General features: G+C 52.2%; 1 protein-coding gene across 6 annotated transcripts in view; it reads left to right on the top strand.

Annotated features, from left to right (window-relative positions):
- Positions 1 to 24,561, top strand: part of TRRAP (transformation/transcription domain associated protein) — an 89,277-nt gene that overhangs the window by 23,147 nt on the left and 41,569 nt on the right. For all 6 annotated transcript variants that reach the window (XM_061153683.1, XM_061153679.1, XM_061153682.1 and 3 more), the window contains exons 20-38: positions 1,554 to 1,810; positions 3,648 to 3,848; positions 6,124 to 6,275; positions 6,720 to 6,919; positions 8,101 to 8,318; positions 8,419 to 8,616; positions 9,410 to 9,670; positions 10,154 to 10,315; positions 11,885 to 11,981; positions 13,304 to 13,425; positions 13,746 to 13,916; positions 15,306 to 15,374; positions 19,468 to 19,587; positions 19,824 to 19,943; positions 20,291 to 20,455; positions 20,549 to 20,730; positions 20,919 to 21,117; positions 21,554 to 21,682; positions 24,011 to 24,277. In XM_061153683.1, the coding sequence (XP_061009666.1) occupies positions 1,554 to 1,810; positions 3,648 to 3,848; positions 6,124 to 6,275; positions 6,720 to 6,919; positions 8,101 to 8,318; positions 8,419 to 8,616; positions 9,410 to 9,670; positions 10,154 to 10,315; positions 11,885 to 11,981; positions 13,304 to 13,425; positions 13,746 to 13,916; positions 15,306 to 15,374; positions 19,468 to 19,587; positions 19,824 to 19,943; positions 20,291 to 20,455; positions 20,549 to 20,730; positions 20,919 to 21,117; positions 21,554 to 21,682; positions 24,011 to 24,277 (3,290 nt within the window). The remainder of the gene's footprint in view (positions 1 to 1,553; positions 1,811 to 3,647; positions 3,849 to 6,123; positions 6,276 to 6,719; positions 6,920 to 8,100; positions 8,319 to 8,418; positions 8,617 to 9,409; positions 9,671 to 10,153; positions 10,316 to 11,884; positions 11,982 to 13,303; positions 13,426 to 13,745; positions 13,917 to 15,305; positions 15,375 to 19,467; positions 19,588 to 19,823; positions 19,944 to 20,290; positions 20,456 to 20,548; positions 20,731 to 20,918; positions 21,118 to 21,553; positions 21,683 to 24,010; positions 24,278 to 24,561) is intronic.

Raw genomic sequence — 24,561 nt, 5'->3', positions numbered from 1 at the left:
ATCTCCCTGCTCAGAATTGACTGGGAGTGGGAAGGTCTTCGTTGACCCCAGTTAGGACATTTTTGTAGCACTTGGGAAGCAATTTTAGAGAGTGGTTTAGTAAGATCAGGGATCCCTAGATTGAAAGAGAACAAGAAGGCAAAAAACAAGTTATAAAGCTGACATAAGCCATATATATAATATATAAAAATATGTTTGTGTTTTTATTTACTTGCTAAAGTGCGTAGACAGGATTCTTTCATTCCTGTGGATTAGGAATGCTTTCAAGGCTTATAGCTAAAGGGGATCTTGAGTCCAGTGAATGTTCACAGGTATGAACTGAGTAGACACACTGTCCTAGGAATTTTTTTTCGTTTTTTTTTTTTTTTGTAATGGTGAGCTTTTGGCAAGGGATTGAATCTTCTTCTGTGTTTTCTTTATAAATTCTTTCAAGAGAAGCCATTTATGGCATAATGTGCCCAGAAGGTACCTGGGAAATCCTTGAGCATGTTGAAGGTAGTGTTAGTTACTCAGTCATGTCCGACTCTTTGTGACCCCACGGCCTGTAGCCCACCAGGCTCCTCTGTCCATGGGATTCTCCAGGCGAGAATACTGGAGTGGGTTGCTGTGCCCTCCTCCATGCTGAAGGTAACGTGGCCCTGAGTCCCCCAGGAAGTGCTTAAGGAGGCCCGTAGGCGGGCTCTGTTGTCTGTGTTTGACCTGACTCCAGGCCCCCCTAGCCTGCGCCCTCTGCTCCGGTCGGTCTCACGGCCCTGCCTGCAGTCTCCCCAGCCTGCCTTCTCTCCCTCCTGGGAGCAGGGCCTGGCCCCTCTCCTTGTCTCCCTGCCCCTGTGGTTCTGAGTCTGGTGCCGCCGCTGTGCGTTGCCCGCCTCACGGGCCCTCTTGCTGCAGCCTCAGTGCCCGGGACGCACCCTGTCCAGGGGGCGCTGTCACCTGCTTTTCTCTTCCCAGCCGTCTCTCAGGTTCTGTGGGCAGGTCCACATCTGACGTTTTTCAGGAGAGGGGCTCAGTAAAGACTCCGTTACCTTCGTGAAGCCTCGTGAAGAGTGTACGGGGCCCTGAGTTTGTAAGAAGGAAGCTCCTCTCATTTGAAAAATCCAGAAGTGTATTTTTTTGTTTATCTTAAAGCATAAACATCAGCTGTGGTTTACTGGAAGCCTGAAATGACATGCAAGCTTGTAAGCCTCAGACTTGAGATGAACACGTCACGTTGGAGTCTGTTTCTTTCCAGATTGGGCTTATTTACTGGAGAACATAACGTTAAATACCTTGTGTAGCATTAACTAGTCCTACACGTTAGTTCAGTCAACGTTAAGTAATATTCATCACAACCTAAACTGATTACATGCAGCCTGCTGTTGTCACACGATAGACGGAAGAGGCCTTGGGTGCAGTTACAGAATGGGTGCAGCAAATGTAACTCTAGGGTGGAGTTCTGTCTTGAGGCGGATGTTTACAGAGAGAGTGGGCCGGTGGTTCTGTGTGTCACCTGGGTGCCCTGGGCGGTACCGTCCCCCTCGTGCGGGGCTCAGCGTGCTGACGTCCCCATGCAGGGCTCAACATGCTGCAGAGCGGCCTGCACAAGCAGCACATGAAGGACCTGTTTGTGGAGCTGTGTCTCACGGTGCCCGTGCGGCTGAGCTCGCTGCTGCCCTACCTGCCCATGCTCATGGACCCGCTGGTGTCGGCGCTCAACGGCTCCCAGACGCTGGTCAGCCAAGGCCTGCGGACGCTGGAGCTGTGCGTGGACAACCTGCAGCCTGACTTCCTGTATGACCACATCCAGCCGGTGCGCGCGGAGCTCATGCAGGTGAGCGCGCGTCCCCGCCGGCAGAGGGCGCCCCGGGCCCCACCTCCTTCCCAGGGCGCCAGGCCGTCCTTTCAGAGGGGTTCCAGAGGCGAGCTGGGCTGCCGATGGAGCCTTCGCCTGGCTGCGGGAGGCTTCTGGTGTACAAAGTGGTGTGGAGAAACACCATGAGTGTCGAGTGGATACTTGTTTTGCAGCATCGCTCCCTTTTTGGAGGGCTCCCGCAGCGTCACGTTCTCCTGAGGTTGATGGCTTGGGAAGGCAGGTGTTACGTGGCTACCGCTGTTTCCAGGGAGATGCGCGCTCTGTCTGAGGGTTCCCGAGTTACACAGTGTGGAGGTGCACCCTTGTTGTAGAGAGAGAGAGCCATCTGGCCGCCCCCGGAGGGAACAGCAGAAAAGGAGGGTGGGTTTGAACCCATGTTATGTTTTGTGGTCATTAGCGCTCTGTGTGGGGTTGTCCCCGCGTGTTTTGCTGATGGTGATGGATTGTACTGTGGTTGGTGAGTGTTGGAGGTCAGGGCTGCCTGTTGCTTGCTCACCCACCCGTTTAGCGGAGAGGGTGTGGCCCCAAGTCAGGGTCCGATTGCCAGCTTCTGTGATGGGCATGCAATCACTCCTGAGATGCAGGATCTCTGGACAGTGGACAGAGACAGTGACCTGCACACGCTTGCTAGCGCCGCAGTTTAAGTCTCAGGCTCCATCCAGGCGAGAGAAGACGGCGGGAGGTCGGGTGGGAGCCGCCGAGGCCAGTCCTGTGGAGGCCTGGCCAGAGAGCAGGACTGTTGGTTCTGGAAGGTGAGCCTGGGTGAGCACCGTGTGGGAAGAGGAGGCAGGGCTGGGTTGGGGACCTCCTGCCCTTCTGTGAGCAGAACAGGCTGAGGGAGAGACCGCTCGGGGCCACGGCTGGCTGCTTCCCGCCTGCTGGACCGCTGGCAGAGGCCCGTCAGCCCGCCGAGTCCCTGTGCGAGGGTGGGAGACTGGACCCCCGTTCCCAGGCCACCCCCTCCCTGGAGGCAAGCAGACACCCCTCTCCTGCAGTGCTTGGGTTTTGGGTGGGCCGATAGGAACATAAGAGAAACTGGAATTTTGCTTAAAGAAGAGTTCCAAGATTTTATATTGATGATCGCTAGACACTAATACCTGGCCTTGTTACAGAGGATGTGTCAGAAAATAGATTTAAAAAGTGAGCTGTGGCCTCTTTCAGGGTTTATGATGATGTCAGTGAAAAAAGTTGGGAAAATCACAGTTATTTGAAACAGTCGAGTGCCTCTCTCCTTTATACTAACTGTGAGCACGAGGCGCCCAGTAACTCGTTTTTCTTGTAATGCCGGTCCCGTTACAGTCCCAGTGTGCCCTCCTCACCATCCTTTCTCATAGCAGATTTGAAACATAGAAGGAAATTTGTGTATCATGTTTGAGTTATAAAACCTAATAGCAGTATAATCCTGAGGACACTGCGTCTAATCCAGGGTCGAGGACTTCACAGCAAGTGTGTTTTCCTGTCGGCTCCCCTGGCCCGTTGTGTGTGTCCATCCAAGCAGTGTGCTGTTTCGTTTCCATGCTTTGAGCTCTATGCTGTTGACGACTTGCTACCTCTTGTATTCCAGGAACACAGAAGAACATTGATATGTGTATTTTCTGTTGAGGCATTCAGTTTCTTGGAAGGACACACAAAACACTAATACCGGTTCCCCCCCAAGCCGAGAGCTGTGTGTCTGGGGGGCCGAGGGGAGGGGCGTCTTCGCCGTGTCGTCCCCCCAGAGCTTTTGCGTCGGGGCTGGGGGACCGTGGGGGCGCCCCGTCTGCTCAGAGACCGACAGACGCTCGCTGACTTGCAGGCTTTGTGGCGCACCTTACGTAACCCCGCGGACAGCATCTCGCACGTGGCCTACCGCGTCCTTGGGAAGTTCGGCGGCAGCAACAGGAAGATGCTCAAGGAGTCCCAGAAGCTGCTGTACGTCGTGACTGAAGTTCAGGGCCCCAGCGTCACAGTGGAGTTTTCTGACTGTAAAGCGTCCCTTCAGCTCCCGATGGAGAAGGTAACTGCGTATGTCTCTGGGAGCGTCTTAAAAAAGAGACTGCAAGTTCCATTTTAAAACATTTAATTTCTGTTCAGAAACATGGAAATAGAGCCAGTTCCTTTGGGGCAGGAATTTCTTAACCCAAAGAGCAACAAGGTTTGCCAGGGCCCAGCTTGACTGGCGAGGGCTTCTGTGATGCCCAGAGGCCAGTGGGGGGCACTGCCCCCGAGGACCTGCACCCTGGGCAGGGCCACCCTTCCTGATGGGCGGGGGGTGCCGCCCAGCCAGCCTCACCCTTGCCCTTTGTCCGCTCTTATGCCCAGCGGGTGTCACATCACGGGTGATGTAGAACCAGGCTGATCGCGTCCCTGTCTCACCCCTTGCTCCTGGGTACCCACTTTCCTCCCAGGCTCCCTCCAGGGGCGGCTCTGTCAAAACCAGCAGATGGCGCCCAGCGTGTTGCAGAGCACTCAGCCGCTTCTGCCTGACCCTTACTGAGATCTGATCCCTCTGGGCCTCACACACTCAAGGTCGTATTTATCACGGTCCGTGTGGTCACATTCGACTTTGCCTTTTTATTACAGAACTCGCCCTCGCTGCCTGCGTTGCAGTTTTTGATACCACGTCGTTTTGGACTACTTAGCTAGCCGTTAACATGGTGGGCATTTTGGGGAAGGTTTTACCGCACGCTTTGGCGTGTGTCCGAGTGACAGCCACCTCAGTGAGCCGCACACTGGCTGCACGCTGAGCTCCCTGCAGGCCTGGGCCTGGCCGGGACCACTCAGCCCTGCCCGAGCCCGGCTCGCCCCGCCCCGTCCTGTGTATTAGAACTCCACTCTCCGTGTGGGAAGTGGACGCACAGCAGCAGTGTCTGTGATTTTTTTGTTTGTTTGGTTTTGAGCCAGACTTCACCGTCCGTTTGTGAGGAAGAATGCCCACTGTGGGTAGCGTCTCTCTGGAGCTGTTTCTGGTGTCTTCTCTCCGTCCACCTGCCCCCAACCTTCTCAGGCACACGCATTGTCTCTCCACTCCCGCAGCCCTGCCCCACGGACGTGGTGCCCTTTTTAATCTCAGCTCCTATCTCAACCTTTATCAAAGTACTGGTCACTAGTTTCCTTGTAAGAAAATACAACTAAAATTCTGTCTTTACCTTGAAAATGACCATAGTGACCGTTCTCTGAACCCACCAGTTCCACATCTTAGGTAATTTCCTTACGTTAGGACTCTGTTTAGCCCTGTCAGTGCAGGGTTGGCATTAGAATGCAAACGATGATTTTCACTTGACCTCTGCACAGACTAAGCAGAGCTAAAAGATCCCTTTAGAAGTATTTTTTCCCCCAGGCAGCTAAAGCAGGGAAGAAACCAGATAGTGAAGACACGCCTCCCTGGTCCTCAGGAATCCCATGCTTCTCCTGGGACCCTTCCCAGCGGGTGGCACCCGAGGGCCCTGGCAGCTGGCGGGGAAGGGCCAGGCTCAGCGCCTGGGCTTACATGACAGTAGTTGCTTCTGGCATACCGTCCTTTCTTTAGTGGGGAGGGGACGCTGATCAGCTTGTAGGTTCTGTTGATAACACAGTTCCCCCTCAGTGGTTTATGACTTGGTGCTGAGTGGGTCAGAGGCCGCAGGAGAAGAGCTGGGGGCGAGGTAGCCAGAGGCTGGCCTCACGCCCTGCCTGCGTCTGGAGGGTGGGCCTGTCCCATCAGCCCCTCCCTGGCTCCTTACTGCGTCTGGAGGAGACTTCAGTACAGGTTAGGCCTTTGATTTCTAGGTGTGTAAGTACCTTTAACATGAGCACCTGAGACGTTAAAGACTTAGAGTGTTTTTGTGCCTGATTCTTCCTTCCCTGCCTTCCTGGCCCACCTGTAGGATAGGATAAGACGTGTATGAAGCTGTGTAGGTTTTCTGAAAAATTGAAGTAAACCCTTTTTGAAGAAATTAGTTAAACCTTAGGAAAGTCATCTCAGTTTTGAACTGAGACGACTCAGACTCTGGTTTAATCCAGCAAATCTACCACAGGAGTCCTTCTGAGCTCACTTAATTTCTGGAATTTCCCATCAGCCGTTTAAGCACAAAATCTGTAAACCCTGCTTCACGTTTCAGTTTGAGCCACATCTGTTGCCTCCCCTGGAGGCTTCATTTGGTGAAACCTGCTCGCCTGTCTGCAGACCCACTGCTGTCTTCAAGAGCAGACCTGCTTCGAGCTGCTTCTGGGTGCTGCTCGTGCCTCTAGCAGAGGCTTTTCAGAATCACGATCACAGCACAAACCCCAGTTTCTGTGTTTCTTTGCCACAGGCCATTGAAACGGCTCTAGACTGCCTGAAGAGCGCCAACACCGAGCCCTACTACCGGAGGCAGGCGTGGGAAGTGATCAAGTGCTTCCTGGTGGCGATGATGAGTCTGGAGGACAACAAGCACGCGCTCTACCAGCTCCTGGCCCACCCTAAGTATGCTCTGCCCGGGGACGGGTTGTGTGTCTTGTTTCAGAGCATCAGGGGTGGTGTGCCTTCCAGATCTCTCAGTGTCGGAAGCGTGTTCCTTCAGGTCAGGAAAAGGACACGCTGTCTGCTCAGCCATGCTCCTCTTTTAGAGACAATGGAAAGAAACTTGGCTGCTTGAGCGGTGGTCTCTCTCAGCACATTGAACGTGCTGCCGTTCTGTGGTTTGCCTGAGTCGTTGGCCTGTGCTCACGTTAGGGGAGAGCACGTTTGGTGTCTCTTGACCCACTGGCTGAAGCCATGCGTCGTGAAACTTGTCACGTTAGATTCCATGTGTTGCTAAAATTAAAGCAGAGAAGTCACTCAGGCCCGTGCAGTTGTACATAAGTTCCTGTTGTAGGATCATCAGCTCTGGGCTCGAGTGTGGTGACAGTGAATTTAATTGTTGCACAGCTTTACGGAAAAGACCATCCCCAACGTCATCATATCACATCGCTACAAGGCACAGGACACCCCAGCCCGGAAGACGTTCGAGCAGGCCCTGACCGGGGCATTCATGTCTGCAGTCATTAAAGATCTGCGGCCCAGCGCCCTGCCCTTTGTGGCCAGCTTGATCCGCCACTACACAATGGTGGCGGTCGCCCAGCAGTGTGGTAAGTGACCCGAGATGAGCCGGGTTGAGGTCTTCACGGACTTCGTGTTTCACAGAAGCTGAGTTTGGCTGATTGGTTTTGGACTGTTTGCTGGTTGTCCACTCATTCCATTGACGCAGAGAGTTGGTGTTTCAGCAGTGGGTGCTGTATTCACTTGAAAATTGTCACCTGGTTTTACGTATAAAATACTAATACAGTGGCTTTAACGTTTTGGCCCTCTGTTTTTCGTCCCCGGGGGCTGAGTACTTTTGGACCCTCTGCATGTAGAGCGGTGACTGTGTGTGGTCGTGCCCCCTGTCCCCAGTGGTGTTTGCCAGGCCCAGTCCCGTCACCGCTTGCTCCGGTCCCCCAGCTCCTCCGTCTGCTCCTGGACCCTCATCCGTGCCTTTCCCCTGCCTGGCCGCTCCTCCCCTCCGCTCCAGGTGTTCCCAGCCTCTGGGTGCCGAAGGACCTCTTCTGTTAGTTTCTAGTCTGTTGCAGACTGGCGGTTTGTAAAAGACAGTAATCCTGTCACTGCACCGCCAGCCACTGTTCCCGAACACTCAGTCTGTTCTGCAGCCGCTCCCAGCCCAGCGCCGGTCAGCGGGTGTGACCTCTCAAGTAGCACTTTGTGTCCTCAGACCTCTCACCCTGGGACGAGTAGCTTTCTCCCAACGCTGCAGAAGCCCCCACCCCCACCCCACCTTTTAAACTCTTCCTGTCTGAGCAGTCGGCGCCGTACAGTTGAGCGCTGAGCTTGTTTCCCAGGGTCTGCAGACCCGCACGCCTCGGTCACTCCCACCGCACCGCGGGCCGGTGCCTGCCGGGTGGGGTTCATAGCTGGGGGCCCTTGCTTTTTCCTGTTTGTGCGTCAGGAGCGTCCACAGCATAACCTGTAGTCACGCCCACGCTGTGCCTCTTGACCTGGGTAATGACTCTCTTCAACGAAGATACCTGATTATGGTTCTCACTTTAAACAGCTCTGTCCTTGAGTTGTGATTGAGAAAATCTGAAAGTTAACACTGTGTAAGGGAGTCAGCTACATTATAACTACTTAGTTTGTAAATAGTTGTGGTTTAACAGAAGTTGGTCAAGTACCATGGTTGGCTTTTATTAAATTCCTAATCTCAAGGGAAACGGGTAGTTTTGCAGTTGGAGGCGCTAAACCCAGCTCTCCCGCCTGCTGTCCGCTCTCCTCCCAGGCCCCTTCCTGCTCCCGTGCTACCAGGGGGGCAGCCAGCCCAGCACCGCCATGTTCCACAGCGAGGAGAACGGGTCCAAAGGGATGGACCCCCTGGTCCTCATTGACGCCATCGCCATCTGCATGGCATACGAGGAGAAGGAGCTCTGCAAGATCGGGGAGGTGGCCCTCGCCGTGATCTTCGACGTGGCGAGCATCATCCTGGGCTCGAAGGAGCGGGTGAGGAGTGCAGTCTGGGTGGGGCCGTCTGTGCCCGCGGGCGGCCGCTTTCCGAGCCCCGGGACCTGGGGGCACAGCGAACGGTGTGCGTCTCTTCCAGGCGTGCCAGCTGCCCCTCTTCTCCTACATCGTGGAGCGCCTGTGCGCCTGCTGCTACGAGCAAGCCTGGTACGCGAAGCTGGGCGGCGTGGTGTCCATCAAGTTCCTCATGGAGCGCCTGCCCCTCACCTGGGTGCTGCAGAACCAGCAGACCTTCCTCAAAGCACTGCTCTTCGTCATGATGGACCTGACAGGCGAGGTAGGCGGGGAGGGGTCGGCGGGGCCGGGGGATGGCCCCAGACCCGACCACATGGGTGCAGGACGGTCACTCGCCTGGGGAACAGTTAGTTTGAGACAGTTCTGCAAGCATGCTCTCCGGGAAGCTGTTGCTGTTCCATCACTAAGTCATGTCCGACTCTTTGTAACCCCCATGGACTGCAGCAGGCCAGGGCCCCCCGTCCTCTACTGTCTCATGGAGTTTGCTCAGATTCACATCCGTTGAGTTGGTGTTGCTAGCTGACCATCTCGTCCTCTGATCTCGCTACAGCATCTTAAATGAAAGGACAGATCACGGCCCTCAGGTTCACTTTCTCTGAGACTCTAAATACTGGTCAGTCTTGATAAACAGTCGCTGGCCAAAGGACTTGACACAGTGGTCTGTGAAGGGAAAACCACTTCTCAGTTCTACCATAGGTTAAACAGTATGCATGCCACAGAAGTTCCTTTAGGAGCCACGTTCTTTATGAACCTTTGTATGGATGTAGCACAAACAAGTAGAAGATGGCGGGCATCGCCTGTTTAAATTTGTTTGGTAAACATGAGGATCAAGTCTACATACGTATTTTCTTCCTGAATGACAAACAGCTGATCTCTAAGCAGCAGGGTTAGCTACCGGAGTACCTTGGGGACGACACGAGGCAGTCTTGACGCCTTAGCTGGTGTGTGAGGGGCATGGGCCCGCAGTGGCCGCGTTTGGGGCGGGCGGGCGGGCAGATGTGGGTGCTGGATGCAGCAGCGCCCGTCTTTGGTGCTAAGGAGTCCCTGGCCTGCAGGTTTCCAACGGGGCAGTTGCCATGGCTAAAACCACCCTGGAGCAGCTTCTGATGAGATGTGCGACACCCCTCAAGGACGAAGAGAGGGCGGAGGAGATCGTGGCGGCCCAGGAGAAGTCCTTCCACCACGTGACCCATGACCTGGTGCGGGAGGTCACGTCCCCGAACTCCACCGTGCGGAAGCAGGCCATGCACTCTCTGCAAGTGCTGGCCCAGGTCACCGGGAAGAGCGTGACCGTGATCATGGAGCCGCACAAGGAGGTGAGGCGCCGTCCCGGGCGCAGCATCTGCAGGCTTTTTCCTCCGTCAGCTGTGGGTGTTCATGACACGGAACTTGTCGTTTTGTATCTAGTGAGCTGAGTGCTGATACACGTGCTCGTCCTGACCTCAGGTTTGCAGATGGCAACGTCCTTATATTAACGCCTGTGTTGGTGACTGTCAGGGGCAGAGGCTGGTTTTCTGGGCCTGATGAGCACGGCTTGGTCTCATCCTTGTTTTGGTTTTTGCTGTTGTAAGAGCAGCTGCTCTGGACCCCGAGGAGTGGAATGTGTCTGACTGCGTCTCTCTCCATGACCCAGCGTCAGCGTTTGAAGTAGCTCCTCCCTTTCCTAACTGAGGATGTCTAGGATTACTTGATCTTAGTTACGGTTTTTAGGTTGCTAACTGGCTTAGGATCTTGCAGTGAGAGGTGTTTGCTTTTTGAGGGGCGGCCGGTCAGCGGTGCCTCCTCCATGCCTCCCCCAGGTCCTCCAGGACATGGTCCCCCCTAAGAAGCACCTGCTGCGACACCAGCCCGCCAACGCCCAGATCGGCCTGATGGAGGGGAACACGTTCTGCACCACGCTGCAGCCCCGGCTCTTCACGATGGACCTCAACGTGGTGGAGCACAAAGTGTTCTACACAGAGGTAGGGGCCCGGCCTGGGTGGGGTCGCCCACGTGTGTCTGGCAGCCTGTCTGTGCAGACGGGTCAGGCAGCGTCCAGCGGAGGCGGGGGCAGTGGCCGCCAGGAGCCGGCCGTCGCCTGGCTCAGCCCCCCGCGCAGGTGTGTTACATCTGAGACGGGGGAGGCAGGCATGTGTCTGAGATGCCCGGTGAGGTGGGGGCTGCTGAGTCCTTGGAGTTCTGTTAGCCTTCATGGGGAGCTTGCTCTTTAGGACCTTGAAGTGCGTTTTAGAGCCAAGACTGTGCCATCCTCCTCTGTCGCACGTGTCAGCAGGCCCCCAGTTTATTGAGTTTATGAGACTTGGGTGTGCCACGCCCTGCTGAGAACTCCCTTCACGTGAGCGCCCTTACCTGGCTCCGGCAGTACGACGTGAGGTACAGACCCTGAGCACTCTCCTTCTGAAGGTGCCAGGCCTGGGCCTGAGGGTTTGTTAGGCACCCGGAGCCCCAGAGCAGGTGAGCTGGAGAGCTCAGGCTGGAGCCACCGCAGCGTATTAGAACCTGGCCCCTCATCACTGCGCTGCCCTGCTGGGCTCTCGTTTTGTCTGGTGGGCTTGACTTGCCCCTTGACCCCAAGAGAACAGGCAGTGATGGATGGTACCTTCCACGTGTTTGTCACTGTCAGTATTGCAGTGTGGGCTGGTACTAGACAGTGCTGAATAGGAGCTCAACTATAGATGCAGTCAAATCATAGATATTAACTTAGACTCAATAATGGGCTGTTGATTAGCCTAATTTGAAACGGTTACAAGATGTGACTTATTCTGGAGGCACTGTCAGACTAAACTGAGCCAGAAGTCATAAGGAAGCAAGTTTCTTCCTTGTCCACACCAAGTCTGAATGTCCAGCTATGAAAAAACTTGCCTCTTGATTCTTTAAGTCCCTTGTTTTTACTTGGACATGAGGTCATTGATCGTGTGTTCTAGCTTTGATTTTTTTTTTAATACCTTGGTTATAGCTCTTATGTAAGTTGTCCAGGATGTCAGTGGAAAGGGAAAGTAGTAATAGAACACCATATATAGTGTTTTAGGCAGTAGATATATAAATGTGTACTAGTTTGGCGAAATGTCTGGAAGACTAGCTGCTGGAGTATCTGCGTTATATAGTATTTCCAATAAAGTACTTCCTTATGCTTCTGTGTGCTTGAAAAGAGAGAAAAAGTATTACTGCTCAAACACTTGAATTACAGCGTGTTTATTTCTTGGGCCTTGGCCCAAGGCACTGGGAAATGCCTGTGAGCAAGGCATTGTCCCCCCAACATGGAATTTGCATTTAGATAGAGTGATCCTCTGCGTAAAGAAAAAACAGGATGGTATCAGAGCCCGTGAGAGAATGCCAAAGAATTTATTTCACAGAGGTTGACTGAGTTTTGCTTTAGAATAAGGAAGTCCAGGGACATTTCGATACTTAAGTGCTTCGGGATTTGGGTTTAGTTGGTTAATCGTGTTGTGTGTGGCTGATGGTCGCGTCCTGTTACTTGCAAGGTCTTCTCCGTGAGAGCAGGCTGCGTTAGGTCATTCTGTCTCTTGCAGCTCTTGAACTTGTGCGAGGCTGAAGATTCAGCTTTAACAAAGCTGCCCTGTTACAAAAGCCTGCCATCGCTTGTGCCTCTACGGATCGCAGCCCTAAGTAAGTTCATGTAAACCTGAAACAAGTTAGCGGGCATGGAAGTGGGGGGGGGGACGACTGCCTTTTTTGTTGTCTGATTTTTCTGACTCTCTGTGGTCTCTAAGGGGAAATTTAAAAAGTTGTTGATGTGTTTATCAGGCTGCATAGTGAGATGTCATTGGACTGTATAGATTGTTAGGATTTAAGTAATTATTTTACTCTCTAATAAACTGGACTTTACTGTGTTGTAAACTCTTTGTAGCTCTTAAGGGAACTGAACATTTCTCCAAAGTGTGTCTCTAATTTCCTGGTTTAAGAGTGTCGTTACAGCGCTCACATCTTGCCATTTTCATCTGAATCAAAGTATTTAGATCTTTTTAGACTTTTTAATGATTTAGGAGCATTTGAGACTTCTGCTGTCTCCAGGCTTTCATTAAGGATGTCAGTCATCATTGTTTAGCACAGGAATTGTACATAATTTAGGAAAATACACTACTTGCTTTCATACTTAGAACCAGTCATTTCCTCCTCTTTGGTAAATACTCAGTGGTTAACTTTGTCTTTTGTTGACTTTGATACACTTAATGACTTAATGAAATATTGCCAGAATCCTCCTTGAATTAGAGGTAGAGGAGCTGAGAGGCAGAGCTTGAGGATGGCGCTCAAGACACGGCAGGCCAGGGTGAGGGGGGACGCAGGGGGTCTTCTCATCCCTCCTGTTGGGGCTCCTCTCCTTGGGGCATCCCTCACGCATTTCACGTGAGCTGGAACATTACTGCTTAACTAACCTGTAATATACAGGCTCAAGTTATGTCCTCTGTCCTGAGAATATTTGCGTTTCAAAGCCTTTGATCCCACCCCCCCCCCCCCCCCCCCGCCCCCCGCATGCTGGGACACGGATGATGGAGAGACTCTGAGCTCTGTGTCCGTTTCTTCATCACAGAGCCCGAGGCTCAGCCCTCAGTGTTAACACAGCGTGCGTGCTCCCATGGGTCTGCCGTGCCCTCGCCTGTGAGACATCTCGGGGGCGGGGTGTCTCATGTTGGGGACCCCCCCTCACCCTTGTTTTCATATTGTTTTCCTTTTCACGCCTCCATTTATCTGGACAATAAGATTGACCGTGGGCTTTCTGGCAGGCTGTTACCTTCTTAGATCATAGTTATAGGTAATAGTGACCCTGTGAATAGAAGCCCACGCATTCTTTTGTCTTTCATGAAGCCGGGTTATTAGGAAAGAAGTTTAATGACCTGTGTGTGTGTTGGTTGGTAAAGCCTTCAGACCAGGACGTTGCTGTACGTTTTTCAGGTAAATAATGAAAATCATGTTGATTTCTCTCCCTAAAGATGCGCTTGCGGCCTGCAATTATCTTCCTCAGTCCAGAGAGAAGATCATTGCTGCGCTCTTCAAAGCCCTGAATTCAACCAACAGCGAGCTCCAGGAGGCCGGAGAAGCCTGCATGAGAAAGGTGAGTGGGGCTGGGCAGGTGGGAGTTCCACACTGAGCTCATCCTGCTGACCTTGTCTGTACCTCGGGAGCCTGCCTGTGTGGTTCATCCCACCCCAGAGTGTCATAGCATCTCTATTTCATAGCCATCCTTAACCCTTGAAAAATTAAACAGGAATGCCCAGTCCTCCTCATTTCATCATAAACTTCTAGGATATATGTGGTTAATGCTGCATTTTCCTGAGCAAAGCAGAAACTTGCTGCTAGACTTGACTGTGAGTTCCGGGTACTATGAGGTGTACTCTGGTACCTTTTTCCCCTGTAACCTTTCTCTGTTAATAGTTTTTAGAAGGCGCCACCATAGAAGTAGACCAGATCCACACTCACATGCGCCCGCTGTTGATGATGCTGGGGGACTATCGGAGCCTGACGCTCAATGTCGTCAATCGTCTGACCTCGGTGACCAGGCTCTTTCCAAACTCCTTCAATGATAAATTTTGTGATCAGATGATGGTAAGCCAGACGTGTATGATGAACCTGAAAGATCAAACTTTTTTAAAAAGTGAATTACACTTACATGACTTACAGCTCAGAAGGTGTGGAGGGTGTCCTGTGAGCAGCCTCCCTCCCATCCCTACCCTCCAGCCTCCTAGCTCCTCTTCCGGGAGACAGCCAGCGGGAACAGTCTCCTGTGTGTCCTTCTAGAGGTGGTTCCCATTTGTCATGGGACATACGTCTCTTCGATTACTTCCCACAGAGGGAAGTGGGATCCATCCATTCTTTCTTTCTACATTTACTGCCCCGTCATTCAGACGGGTACGCGAAGCACCTCTTCATCCTGGTCTTATGGCCACACAGTGTTTCATGGCGGGGACATGCCAGACTGTACCGCATCTTTCCCTGCTGGTGACCACCTTGATTGTTCCCAATCTTTGACCTTTGTCAACAGTGATGTGGTGAAGAACTTGTAAGGGCTTTAGAAATCCTTTTGAGTTTTTACAGTTAGCAAGGAAATACAAAAAAAAGATCTGTTTAAACAGTGTTTAAACCTGAGGAGTAAACAGATGGAGAGTTTCAGCTATTAACTGTATTTTGCATTCTGTAAATAAACACTTATAAATAATTTAACTTTACAATTTTGCAGTATGTTACTGCAAACATGCATGTTTTTTATGCAGCTTTTAAGCCTCACATGCTGGTTTCTTCATGTCTGTAGATACCAAAGAAATGAACCAGCCACAAATACCTAACTGGGAATTGATTGGTCCTAAAATTTTTAAGTGGTGCCCTAATAGTAGAGTGTAATGTAAGTGAATTCTCCAAATTGCAAGGCCCCTTCCCTTTAAGCTTCCATATATGATACAGATAAGTACCTACCGGTCTATACGCTTATGACCTGGAACGCTCTTCCCTCTGCTTCCCTGTTCTGGCCTGGCCGCCTTTGCGGGGCCCTCCTGTCGCTGGTTCCAGCTCCTGTCACGCGGCAGGTGCCTGAGTTTTACCCCGTTTCCCCTGCTGTGAACCGGAGCTCCACAGGGTAGGGTTGCTGTCTGTTTGGTCACGTCTCTGCCCTGACGCCTCGCCTGGCTGCTGGCTCTGGGCAGACTCGGGGGACCGCCACGGCACAGAGTAACATGAATACACGTCCTCTTGTTGGAGTGACCGGTTGCAGGACGTTTCCTGCTGTGTCAGGGTGAATTCAGCCTTCCTGTTTATAGAACATAAGCAAATGTCAGTTACTCTCATCACTCTTTTGGCCGCGCTATTTCAGTAATTAGAAACACTGCTGTTCTCACGTTGAGTAAGTTGGGAATTGATCACCTATGGGTTTTCACCTATTTTGGAACTGAGATGCTCCCGTTGTCAAGAAAAAATGTCTAAGGATGTATTTTTTTCCAACAGCAACATCTGCGAAAGTGGATGGAAGTGGTGGTCCTCACCCACAAAGGGGGCCAGAGGAGCGACGGAAATGTGAGTGACTCGTTTGTTTCCGGGGGCAGCCCCGCCGCCGGGCACTGCCGTTAGTGATGCGAACGTCGGAACCATGCTCTTAATTAAATCCCGGTCAGAGGTTTAGTTGTGTGTGACTCTAGTCCATGTAACCTGTTACACATATTTTGTTAGCATTACATTTTGGCTTTTATTTCTCTTAATCATTGAACATTCCTTTTTGTGTTTCTTTAAAAAAAATTCCCTTTTGTTCACGTTAACACGATGTTTTTGTTGATGAGAATCCTGGGAGGCTGGGCATGTTAGTATTTCACCTTTACTAGCTTTTCTTTAAAGTGAATAAAGTGTGCTTTCTGGACGGTTCTTGGCAGCTGTCGTTTGCACGGGGGTGCAGTGCTCAGCTGCTGTTTCCACTGCTTTCCGCCCTCATTGCCTCACAAGCTGAGCAGAGGTCTTAGGCCTTCATAAAGCACCAAGGAGAACGTGATAAAGCGTCACGTGAACCCTGGCACAGGTGTTCTCTAGGTCTGAATCCCCCACCCCAGTTGTTTGCCCAAAGGCCAGATGGCCCGTACTTAAAAACATGTGTTTTTTTTTTACAGTTTGGAGGGAAAACCACTCTAGTTAAATCATTTAAAGGATCCGACGTGGGTCGCTAAAACTTACTTTGTCTGTTACAAATGAATGCTTCTTACTGTTTTGACTCTAATCTTACTCGCAGATGTTAATACTCTTTTAAAATATCTTTTAAGTTGATGTCTGTCCTCTCGGTGGGCTGTGTCTTCCACAAGCTCCTGTTCCGCCCCGTGGAACTGCAGCAGTACCCCGATGAGGGGCTCCCCAAGCTCTGCAGAGGCCTCATTAACGTGGCGTTCCGTGCTCCTGTGCCAATTCGTTGGATGCTGTGTTTCATCCCAGCTTGCATTTTATTTATTTTGGCTTTATTATGCTTTGTGTTAACCATTCTATGTCAAGGTGTTCTTTTTATGTGAGTCTTGTTTCCTGCTGCTTCTAAACAGCCAACAAGCAAAACTGAACCAGGATTTTAAACTTTCTTTAGGCGTGTTAAGCCATCCATGACCTCTTTGAAGGTTTGTTATTTATATATATCGGGGAAGAAAATCAGGAAATCATCATGGGGGAAAAGCGGAGTGTATTTGAAAAACCGAAGCGCTTGGGAGCAGGCGCTAGTGCCTCTCTACTTCTCTTCCCCAGCTGTCATCTGTTAGGCATTTTTGCTCTAAATTTTATACTTGTGTTTACTGTTAGCTGTTAATTCTCTGAAACATCAGGCAATTTTAGAATAAACGTTAAAGCCCTAGCAGGTAGATGAACAACTTCCGTTAGATCAGAAAGATCCCACAGACTTTCAGTGAAGCTTACATGGCGTGGGGGTCAGTTGCACAAGGAGTGGGGCCATGGGCACTGGGAGTTCGCTCAGCAGTGAGCGTGTCCCCGAGAGCATCTCGCTGCTGAGGGACTCAGGCTGTGCACTCGGGGGCCACGGTGTCTGCGGTCCCAGGCAGAGTGGCTGTGGTTTCCGGCGTCAGCCCAGAGCCGAGCTTCCTGTCTGCTCTTGACCCTGATGGCTTTCAATGGATGCCCCACAGATTGAGGAGCAGTTTATTTGGTTGGATTCCCAAGTAACATTGCCCAGTTGAGAAACTGGAACTGATGATGTGCTAGAAGTTGAATAAAAATAATCATTCCCCATGACACCTTTACCCCTGATGATCCGAGCTTTGCATTATCACCACATTAGGAAGGTTTACCTGTTTGGCGTTGAACTTACAGGGGAGAGCTCGTGACCACCTGTTACACACACGTGCACACGCACACAGCTTCACTTTACAAGATAACCCAGATGTCCATCCAGTGGGTGGTGTCATGGCCTGTGGGTTCTTCTGAGCGTGCAGGCCTGAGACATGCCTAATTGATGGGGATTAAGCTCCCTGGTTCTTTTCCAGCTTCAGCTTAAAATGTCTTAGCCCTCACAGAATATCTTGAACTACTGATTCTAAACAGAACAATTTTTTAAAATGTATTTGCTTACAGCAAAGTATTACAGTTTCTCCCCCAGACAAGAATTCCAAAGCCCTTTGTTTGTTAAATTTAGGGAAGAGTACACTCCCCATGACGCCATCAGAAGAGACGTTTTGACATCTGAAGGGTGGAAGGTGTCTGTTTTGCTGTTGTGCATCTGTTAACTATTGTGTGCTTTCTTGACAATTGTGTCTTCACTGTCTTGTTTCCCCCAATAACCCTGACTGTGTTTTTGAGTGTGCGGGAAGTTCTGTGTAAATAACATAAATAGAAAAAAGATGATTTTCCTCCCCATCCTCAGGAGAGCATTTCAGAGTGCGGGAGATGCTCCTTGTCTCCATTCTGTCAGTTTGAGGTGAGAACAACCTATTAACAGTCAGTTTATGACTTGCACTGTGAAGAACAGTGTATTATTTTCCTTTCTTTTCTGTTCTGTTTACCTTTGCGTTGCCTTTTTTCATGCTGTAATTTTTGTTTTGGTTCAGCCTGCCGTGGAAGGGGTAGAGGTGAGAACCAGTGGAGGTGCAGGAGGGGTTGTCCTCGTCCTTGGTTTTGCCGTGACTTGTGGTTCTGTGGTGGACGGAGTGTGTCGTGCCTGAGTGCAGTGAGCGTACTTGTCTGTCTGTGGCGGACCTGTATCAGTACCACCGTTGCCGTGAACTGTCCGGGGGCCACGCATGTTTCCCGTGAGGACCTTTTTAAGCCAGTTTCTAAGTTCTTCTGTTTCCCACACGCTAGAATCGCCACATCTCAATTTTTCTGATTCCCTCGGGTTTTTGCTCTCATGCCGTTTGTATGATCTCACACATCTAACAACCTCTTGAGAGGAGACACCGCAAAGAATGCAGGAGGCCTGTTAGAAATTGGGAGGCTTAGTTCCTTCTTGCCCACGTCTGGCTGAGCAGCTGCCTCACATGGCCCTGCCCACACCCAGTACCCCGTGTGTGTGTCTCCCGCGCACAGCGCCCTCTGGTGGCTGGGGAAGGCGGCGCAACCCCGTGCCGCCTCTTCTGTAAAACGGGGGTGGTAACGCCTGTCATTCCTACCGCCCCTCTCGGTGGCGACGCGAGGGCCAGCAGTGGTTCCGTGACAGGGCTTTGAAAACCAACACCTTGGAGAGGAAAGTGCCATTTTTAGAAGGTTATTCGAACTTGAGGATCGAACTAACTTATCCTGCCCCCAAACTCAGAAACACTGGAGGCCGGCACTCCAGGGGAGGCCGGGGGTGAGGTGAGCTGATGCTTCTCTGACCTCTCACGTTTGGCCTCTTGGCTTAAAGAGGCGTTCTGAGCACTCTCTCCTCTGCCGCCGGGACCCGGTGCCCCTGACCGGCGCTTACCATCCCCATTTTACCGCAGTGGGGTCTGGGTACCCGGCCCCCCACCCACAAGGGACATCAGGGCGTCTTCAGCCCCCGTGGCCCGAATGGCGGACCCAAAACCGTGGGAACTGACGCCAAGAATGCAGAGTCGGGGTGACGGGGACTGGTCACCGAGCAGTCCACTTTTCACGTGGTTCCAGGGAGCAGTTTGTCAGCTTTGTTTCCAGGCCTGCTTGACAAATTCTTAGTCCCACAGTCAGTCACTTACTTCTGCTGATAGTTAATTTCCGGGGTAAAGACTTCCCGTATGTTTTGAGGACTTTGTGGCTGAGTTTTAGGGGCAGCAGAAGTCTGTGCCCTCAGAACTTGCTGCACTGGGGACACCCCATGAGGTCACGGCCACGTGGGGGACCCCTAACGCTCAGGTCACGGGCACGACCCCCCCCCGGGGGGGGGCTCACCTCGGCGGCCCGAGAGGTCACTCCCGACCCTGGTCAGTGTGCGGGCACGCGGACGTGGCAGTGTCACCAGCTGTGACCCCGCCCTCCGCTGAGAGCCCAGGGCAGGTCGTTTCCTCCGGCCACAGCTGGAAGCTGAGGTTGGCGAGTTGTGGCTTTTTCCATGTTAACTCTGCTTCTGCTGGCGAGCCTTGCGAACGTAGTAGAGCCTAGCAGGGTCTGTGGTGACGTTGATGCCTCTGGCTGGCGCGATGAATTGGCCTGTTTTCTAACTTCTGGCTTTCTCCATTAGGAGATGAAAATCTGCTCTGCCATCATAAACCTTTTTCATCTGATCCCAGCTGCGCCCCAGACTCTGGTCAAACCTTTGTTAGAGGTCGTGATGAAGACCGAACGGGCCATGTTGATCGAGGTAAAGGCCAAGCTCGGGCTTGTCTCGTTCTTCCTCCGTCTTCGACAGGCAGTGTTTTCAGGGTCATGTTTCAGCTGGGTTAATCTAGCAGGGGAAGGTGTGGGGTGTTCGTCCTGGCTTACGGAGCGTGCACTGCGCTCACGAGGGGAGAAGGTGCACACGGAGCCCTGGGCGGTCACTGGAGCAGAGACGCCTCAGAGCCCCGGAAGGTGCAGGTTTCACCACGTGTCTTCCAGGCTGGCAGTCCCTTCAGAGAACCTCTGATCAAGTTCCTGACGCGCCACCCCTCGCAGACGGTGGAGCTGTTCATGATGGAGGCGACACTGAACGACCCCCAGTGGAGCCGCATGTTCATGGTGGGAGCCGGGCTGGGGTGTGGCTTGACAGTCTGAAATTTGTAGTTGACTGTTGAGGTTTTATTTTTCTCTGATATAAGTTGAGCATTAGAAACATTGTCGTGTCCTACTGAGAAAAGCTCAGGTCCAGGAATCCTTCTTTGCAGGACTTTGATCGTAATGGACGAATGAGCTGCTCAGATTATGAAAACCAAGTGTCTGAAAAGCACTTTCTAAAGAGTACTTTTGTAGTCTTTTTATTTTTTTAGTCTACCTTAAGAGATTTAGGAAGAACCTTAGAGTTGATATCATCTAAAATAGTTTGTGGGTTTTGATTAGCCTAAAACAGGTCTTGGTTTTGTTTCCAGAGTTTCTTAAAACACAAAGATGCCAGACCTCTTCGAGATGTGCTGGCGGCCAACCCCAACCGGTTCATCACACTGCTGCTGCCCGGCGGCACCCAGACGGCAGTGCGCCCCGGCTCACCAAGCACCAGCACCCTGCGGCTGGACCTGCAGTTCCAGGCTGTCAAGGTAGCGCGGCTCCCCACACGGCTGGTGCCCCGAGCGTGCCGTTGGGACGCAGGGGGCGTCCTGCCGGTGTCCTCACTGTCTCCTCTCTGACAGATCATCAGTATCATCGTTAAAAACGAGGACTCCTGGCTGGCCAGTCAACACTCCCTGGTGAGCCAGCTGAGGCGTGTGTGGGTCAGTGAAACCTTTCAAGAAAGACACCGGAAGGAGAACATGGCGGCCACCAACTGGAAGGAGCCCAAGCTGCTGGCCTACTGTCTGCTGAATTACTGCAAGTGGGTGCACCCAGGGCCCGGGGCCCCGTGGGCTCTTCCTGTGCCGTGTGTCACGGCGGTCCCTGAGTGTGTGGGCACGGCCTGTAGAGCATGGGCTGTGGCTCTGAGCGGCTGGGGGGCAGGTCGGACGTCCCCGGCAGTGACGGCATTGGCTGTGGTGTCACGTGCCCTCTCCTTCGAACACGCAGGAAGAATTACGGAGACATCGAGTTGCTGTTCCAGCTGCTCCGGGCCTTCACCGGTCGCTTCCTCTGCAACATGACCTTCCTGAAGGAGTACATGGAGGAGGAGATTCCCAAAAACTACAACATCGCCCAGAAACGGGCCCTGTTTTTTCGCTTTGTGGACTTCAATGACCCCAACTTCGGAGATGAGCTGAAAGCCAAGGTGGGTCCCTCTGTTGCTGCAGGAGAAGCCACGATGCTTGAGCTCGTTTTCTCGGGAGCCAGGGCGCTCTGCTCATGGTCTGCTGTGTCTTTCCTGACATTGGAGGAGCAGTCTGGGCTGTTTAGGAAGGAAGTTTCATTGTTGAGAAACATGAGGCAGGTCCAGCTGTGAACCTGTGCTGACGAGTGGTGTGTTAGTTCCTTTGTTTTTATAAAACAACTTGTCTGAGGTGAGAAGAGTGACCGAGTCTGCTGTCTCTTTTCCTCAAGTTGTCGACCTGCCTTTGCAGTTGCCACTGGAAGCAGACAAGATTGCTCGCTGCACCCTGACTGAGTTCTGACCGGATGCTGCAGCAGGACTGCGCTGGTTCTGCCTAGTGAGAGCGAGCGGGCCTGGCTTTGTTTTCCTTCTCCTTCATTTTAAAATTTTTTTGTAGGTTCTGCAGCATATCTTGAATCCTGCTTTCTTATACAGCTTTGAGAAGGGAGAAGGAGAGCAGCTCCTAGGACCTCCCAATCCAGAAGGCGATAACCCCGAGAGCATCACCAGTGTGTTCATTACCAAGGTGACGTCACAAACCACGCACAGCTTGGGAGGTGTGTGTGTGTGTGATGGGTTCGTTGAAATAAGGTGACGTCATGATCCACGCACAGCATAGGAGGTGTGTGTGTGTGTGTGATGGGTTCATTGAAATAAGGTGATGTCATGAACCACATACAGTGTGGGAGGGGTGTGTGTGTGTCTTGGATTCATCGAAATAAGGTTATTTCCCTGTTTTCATTTTTCATGATTGCATTCATTCTTACTAGTGAACTTATTAAGGCAACTTCACTGTGGAATCACTTAGCTTTGCCACGTTAATTGATTTCAGTGAGGAGCAGAATATGTCACATTGAAAACTCACATGTCGCAGTGGTTTTGCAGAAATCCCTATTGCCAGTCAATGGTGTTTTCATGATCTTTTTGCAAAAGAATCTACTAAAAGCTGGTGAGAATGTGAGACTGGACCCCGTTGCCACCGTGACCCTCTGCTGCCAAATTCATGAAACGCTACGGCAGTGGGATGTCTGAAATTAACTTGGGTCTCGGCTCGTGCACAGTGGCGTTTGCAGGTTGCACGAGTGAGGCTTTGGGAATCAAGTGTTCGCTTGAGAACTTCCCACGGTGCTCTGGGTCAGGCTGGTGCACTTCACCAGCGGATGCTGAGTTTGCCTTGAGGCGGTTGGGCCGAGTGTGTGTGCACGGTTGCTGGTTGAACGCTGTGACCATGGACCTTCACTCGTCATGGGCCTTCACTTCATTCCTTGTGTGGCCCATGAATTACCGCCTTTGGGAAGAATAGAGTAGGTTCCTTACCCCCCAGCCTGGGGTCCAGGTAGAGGGGAGGCTGTTCACAGGACACGTGGCCAGGTTTTCCATGGTCTTTGTGTCTTAAGACAGGCCTCCTCCTGAAGTTTTGACCCCAGCCCCATCCTCCTGGGGGAGAACTGAGCCCAAGGAATGGTTTTTGGTCCACACACTGATACTTGCCGTGTGCTGGGCGGCTGTGGGGAGATGGAGACCCAGACTCGGGGCCTGCCCTCTGGGCTGCATCCTGGAGTCACATGCTGCCTCTTGGCACCAGTGTGGGCCGGGAGTTCGAGTGTGGATGAGGATCGATGGCGCGAGGCAGGCTGGCGCCCCCGGGAAGAGCCTCTGTGAAGCCGCAGATCCAAGGGCGGGAGCTGGGGGCTAAAGGGCCCCCAGTGACGACACAGCTGTCGTGGAAGGCTTCCGGCGCAGGTCTGCGAGGCAGAAGGTTGTGAGGTTCTTACTGGACAGTCTGGTTGGTCTGTGACTCCACTGAGGCAGGTAGAATTTTCCTCTGTGTACATTTCTCTTACATCCGTGAAACACATGGAGGAATCTGTCAGACCCTTGATTGTATGGAAAAGTGTACTTTTTTTTTTTTTTTAAGAATAGAGAATTTGGGAGTAGGTGACATTTTCTAATAATACTAAAAAACAAGTTAATAATTGTTGACTAGGGGAAAAAGGTCAGTTATTGGAAATTGAGAAACTTGGTCTAATGTGTGGGAGGGCTCAGACCCCCCCTGCCCCCTGCATTCCAGCTTCTACACCTCCTCCCTCTTCAACACTGAAATAAATTCAGCAAGTTTGTAATCTGTACGTAATAAAGGAAAATTGATGTGATGTCATTGAGTCCATCCCCATAAAGCTTAATGCTATATGTGTGTAGAGGGTACATGGATATGAGTGAGTGACTGTGTGTGTGTGTGTGTGTGTGTGTGTGTGTGTGTGTAGGCGTAGATTGCCAGCTGACCCTTGGGGAGGTATGGAGGTAGCGGAATATTATGTGTATAGAGAGCGTGCGCAAGAGTGTAGGCTTGCTGAGTGACTCTTGGGAGGTATGGAGGTAGGAGAATGTTATGTGTATAGAGGGTATGTGGGTGTGTGTGTGTATGCGTGCATGTGTGAAGGCATAGACTTGTGGAGCGCTCCTGAGAGGTACGGAGGTAGCAGAATTGTACATGTATAGAGGGTGTGTGTGCACATGTAAGTGTGTGTGTGTGAAGGTGTAGACTTGTGGCGTGCCCCTGGGAGGTAGGTGTCTATAGAGTGTGTGTGCGCATGTGTGAAGGTGCAGACTCGTGAGTGCCCCTGGGAGGAATGTGTATAGTGTGTGTGTGTGTGTGTGTGTGTGCACGCACATGTGTGTGTGAAGGTGTAGGCTTGAGTGCCCCTCAGAGGTGTGTGTCTAGCATGTGTGTGCGTGTGCGAAAGCGTATGCTATAGTGTGTGTGTGCATGCGTGTGCGGAGGCGCAGACTCCTGTGTGCCCCGTGCGGCAAGGGTAGCAGACCTAGCAGCGCCCCCTGGTGCCCGCGCCCGCAGGTCCTGGAGCCCGAGAAGCAGGCGGACATGCTGGACTCGCTGCGCATCCACCTGCTGCAGTTTGCCACGCTGCTGGTGGAGCACGCGCCCCACCACATCCACGACAACAACAAGAACCGCAACAGCAAGCTGCGCCGCCTCATGACCTTCGCGTGGCCCTGCCTGCTGTCCAAGGCCTGCGTGGACCCCGCCTGCAAGTACAGCGGGCACCTGCTGCTGGCCCACATCATCGCCAAGTTCGCCATCCACAAGAAGATCGTCCTGCAGGTACCGGCACGCGTAGCCTCCTCCCGGTTCGTCGTCTTCCCCAGTGCCTTTACAGAGGCTCCTCCTGCCGTCGTCTTGTGACTAAATCCTCCCCTGTGATTCGTCCTCGCCCTCCCCCACCCCTGCTCTGTCCGCCCCTTCCTCTCAGCCTTGCTTTTGAAACAACACGGTGTCTGCTTCATCTACCCCCTGCTCCTCTGCCTGCTGCTGAAGGTGTGTCTGTCCAGGGCCCCAGCCCACTCGTTACATGCAGACAGACAGCGGGTATTCTGGGGTCCTCGTCT

Source organism: Dama dama, chromosome 10, assembly GCF_033118175.1.
Source record: "Dama dama isolate Ldn47 chromosome 10, ASM3311817v1, whole genome shotgun sequence".
In the NCBI taxonomy this organism is placed as follows: Eukaryota; Metazoa; Chordata; class Mammalia; order Artiodactyla; family Cervidae; genus Dama; species Dama dama.
Note: the sequence above shows the minus strand (reverse complement) of the source record. Positions and strands in the feature narration are given on the sequence as shown.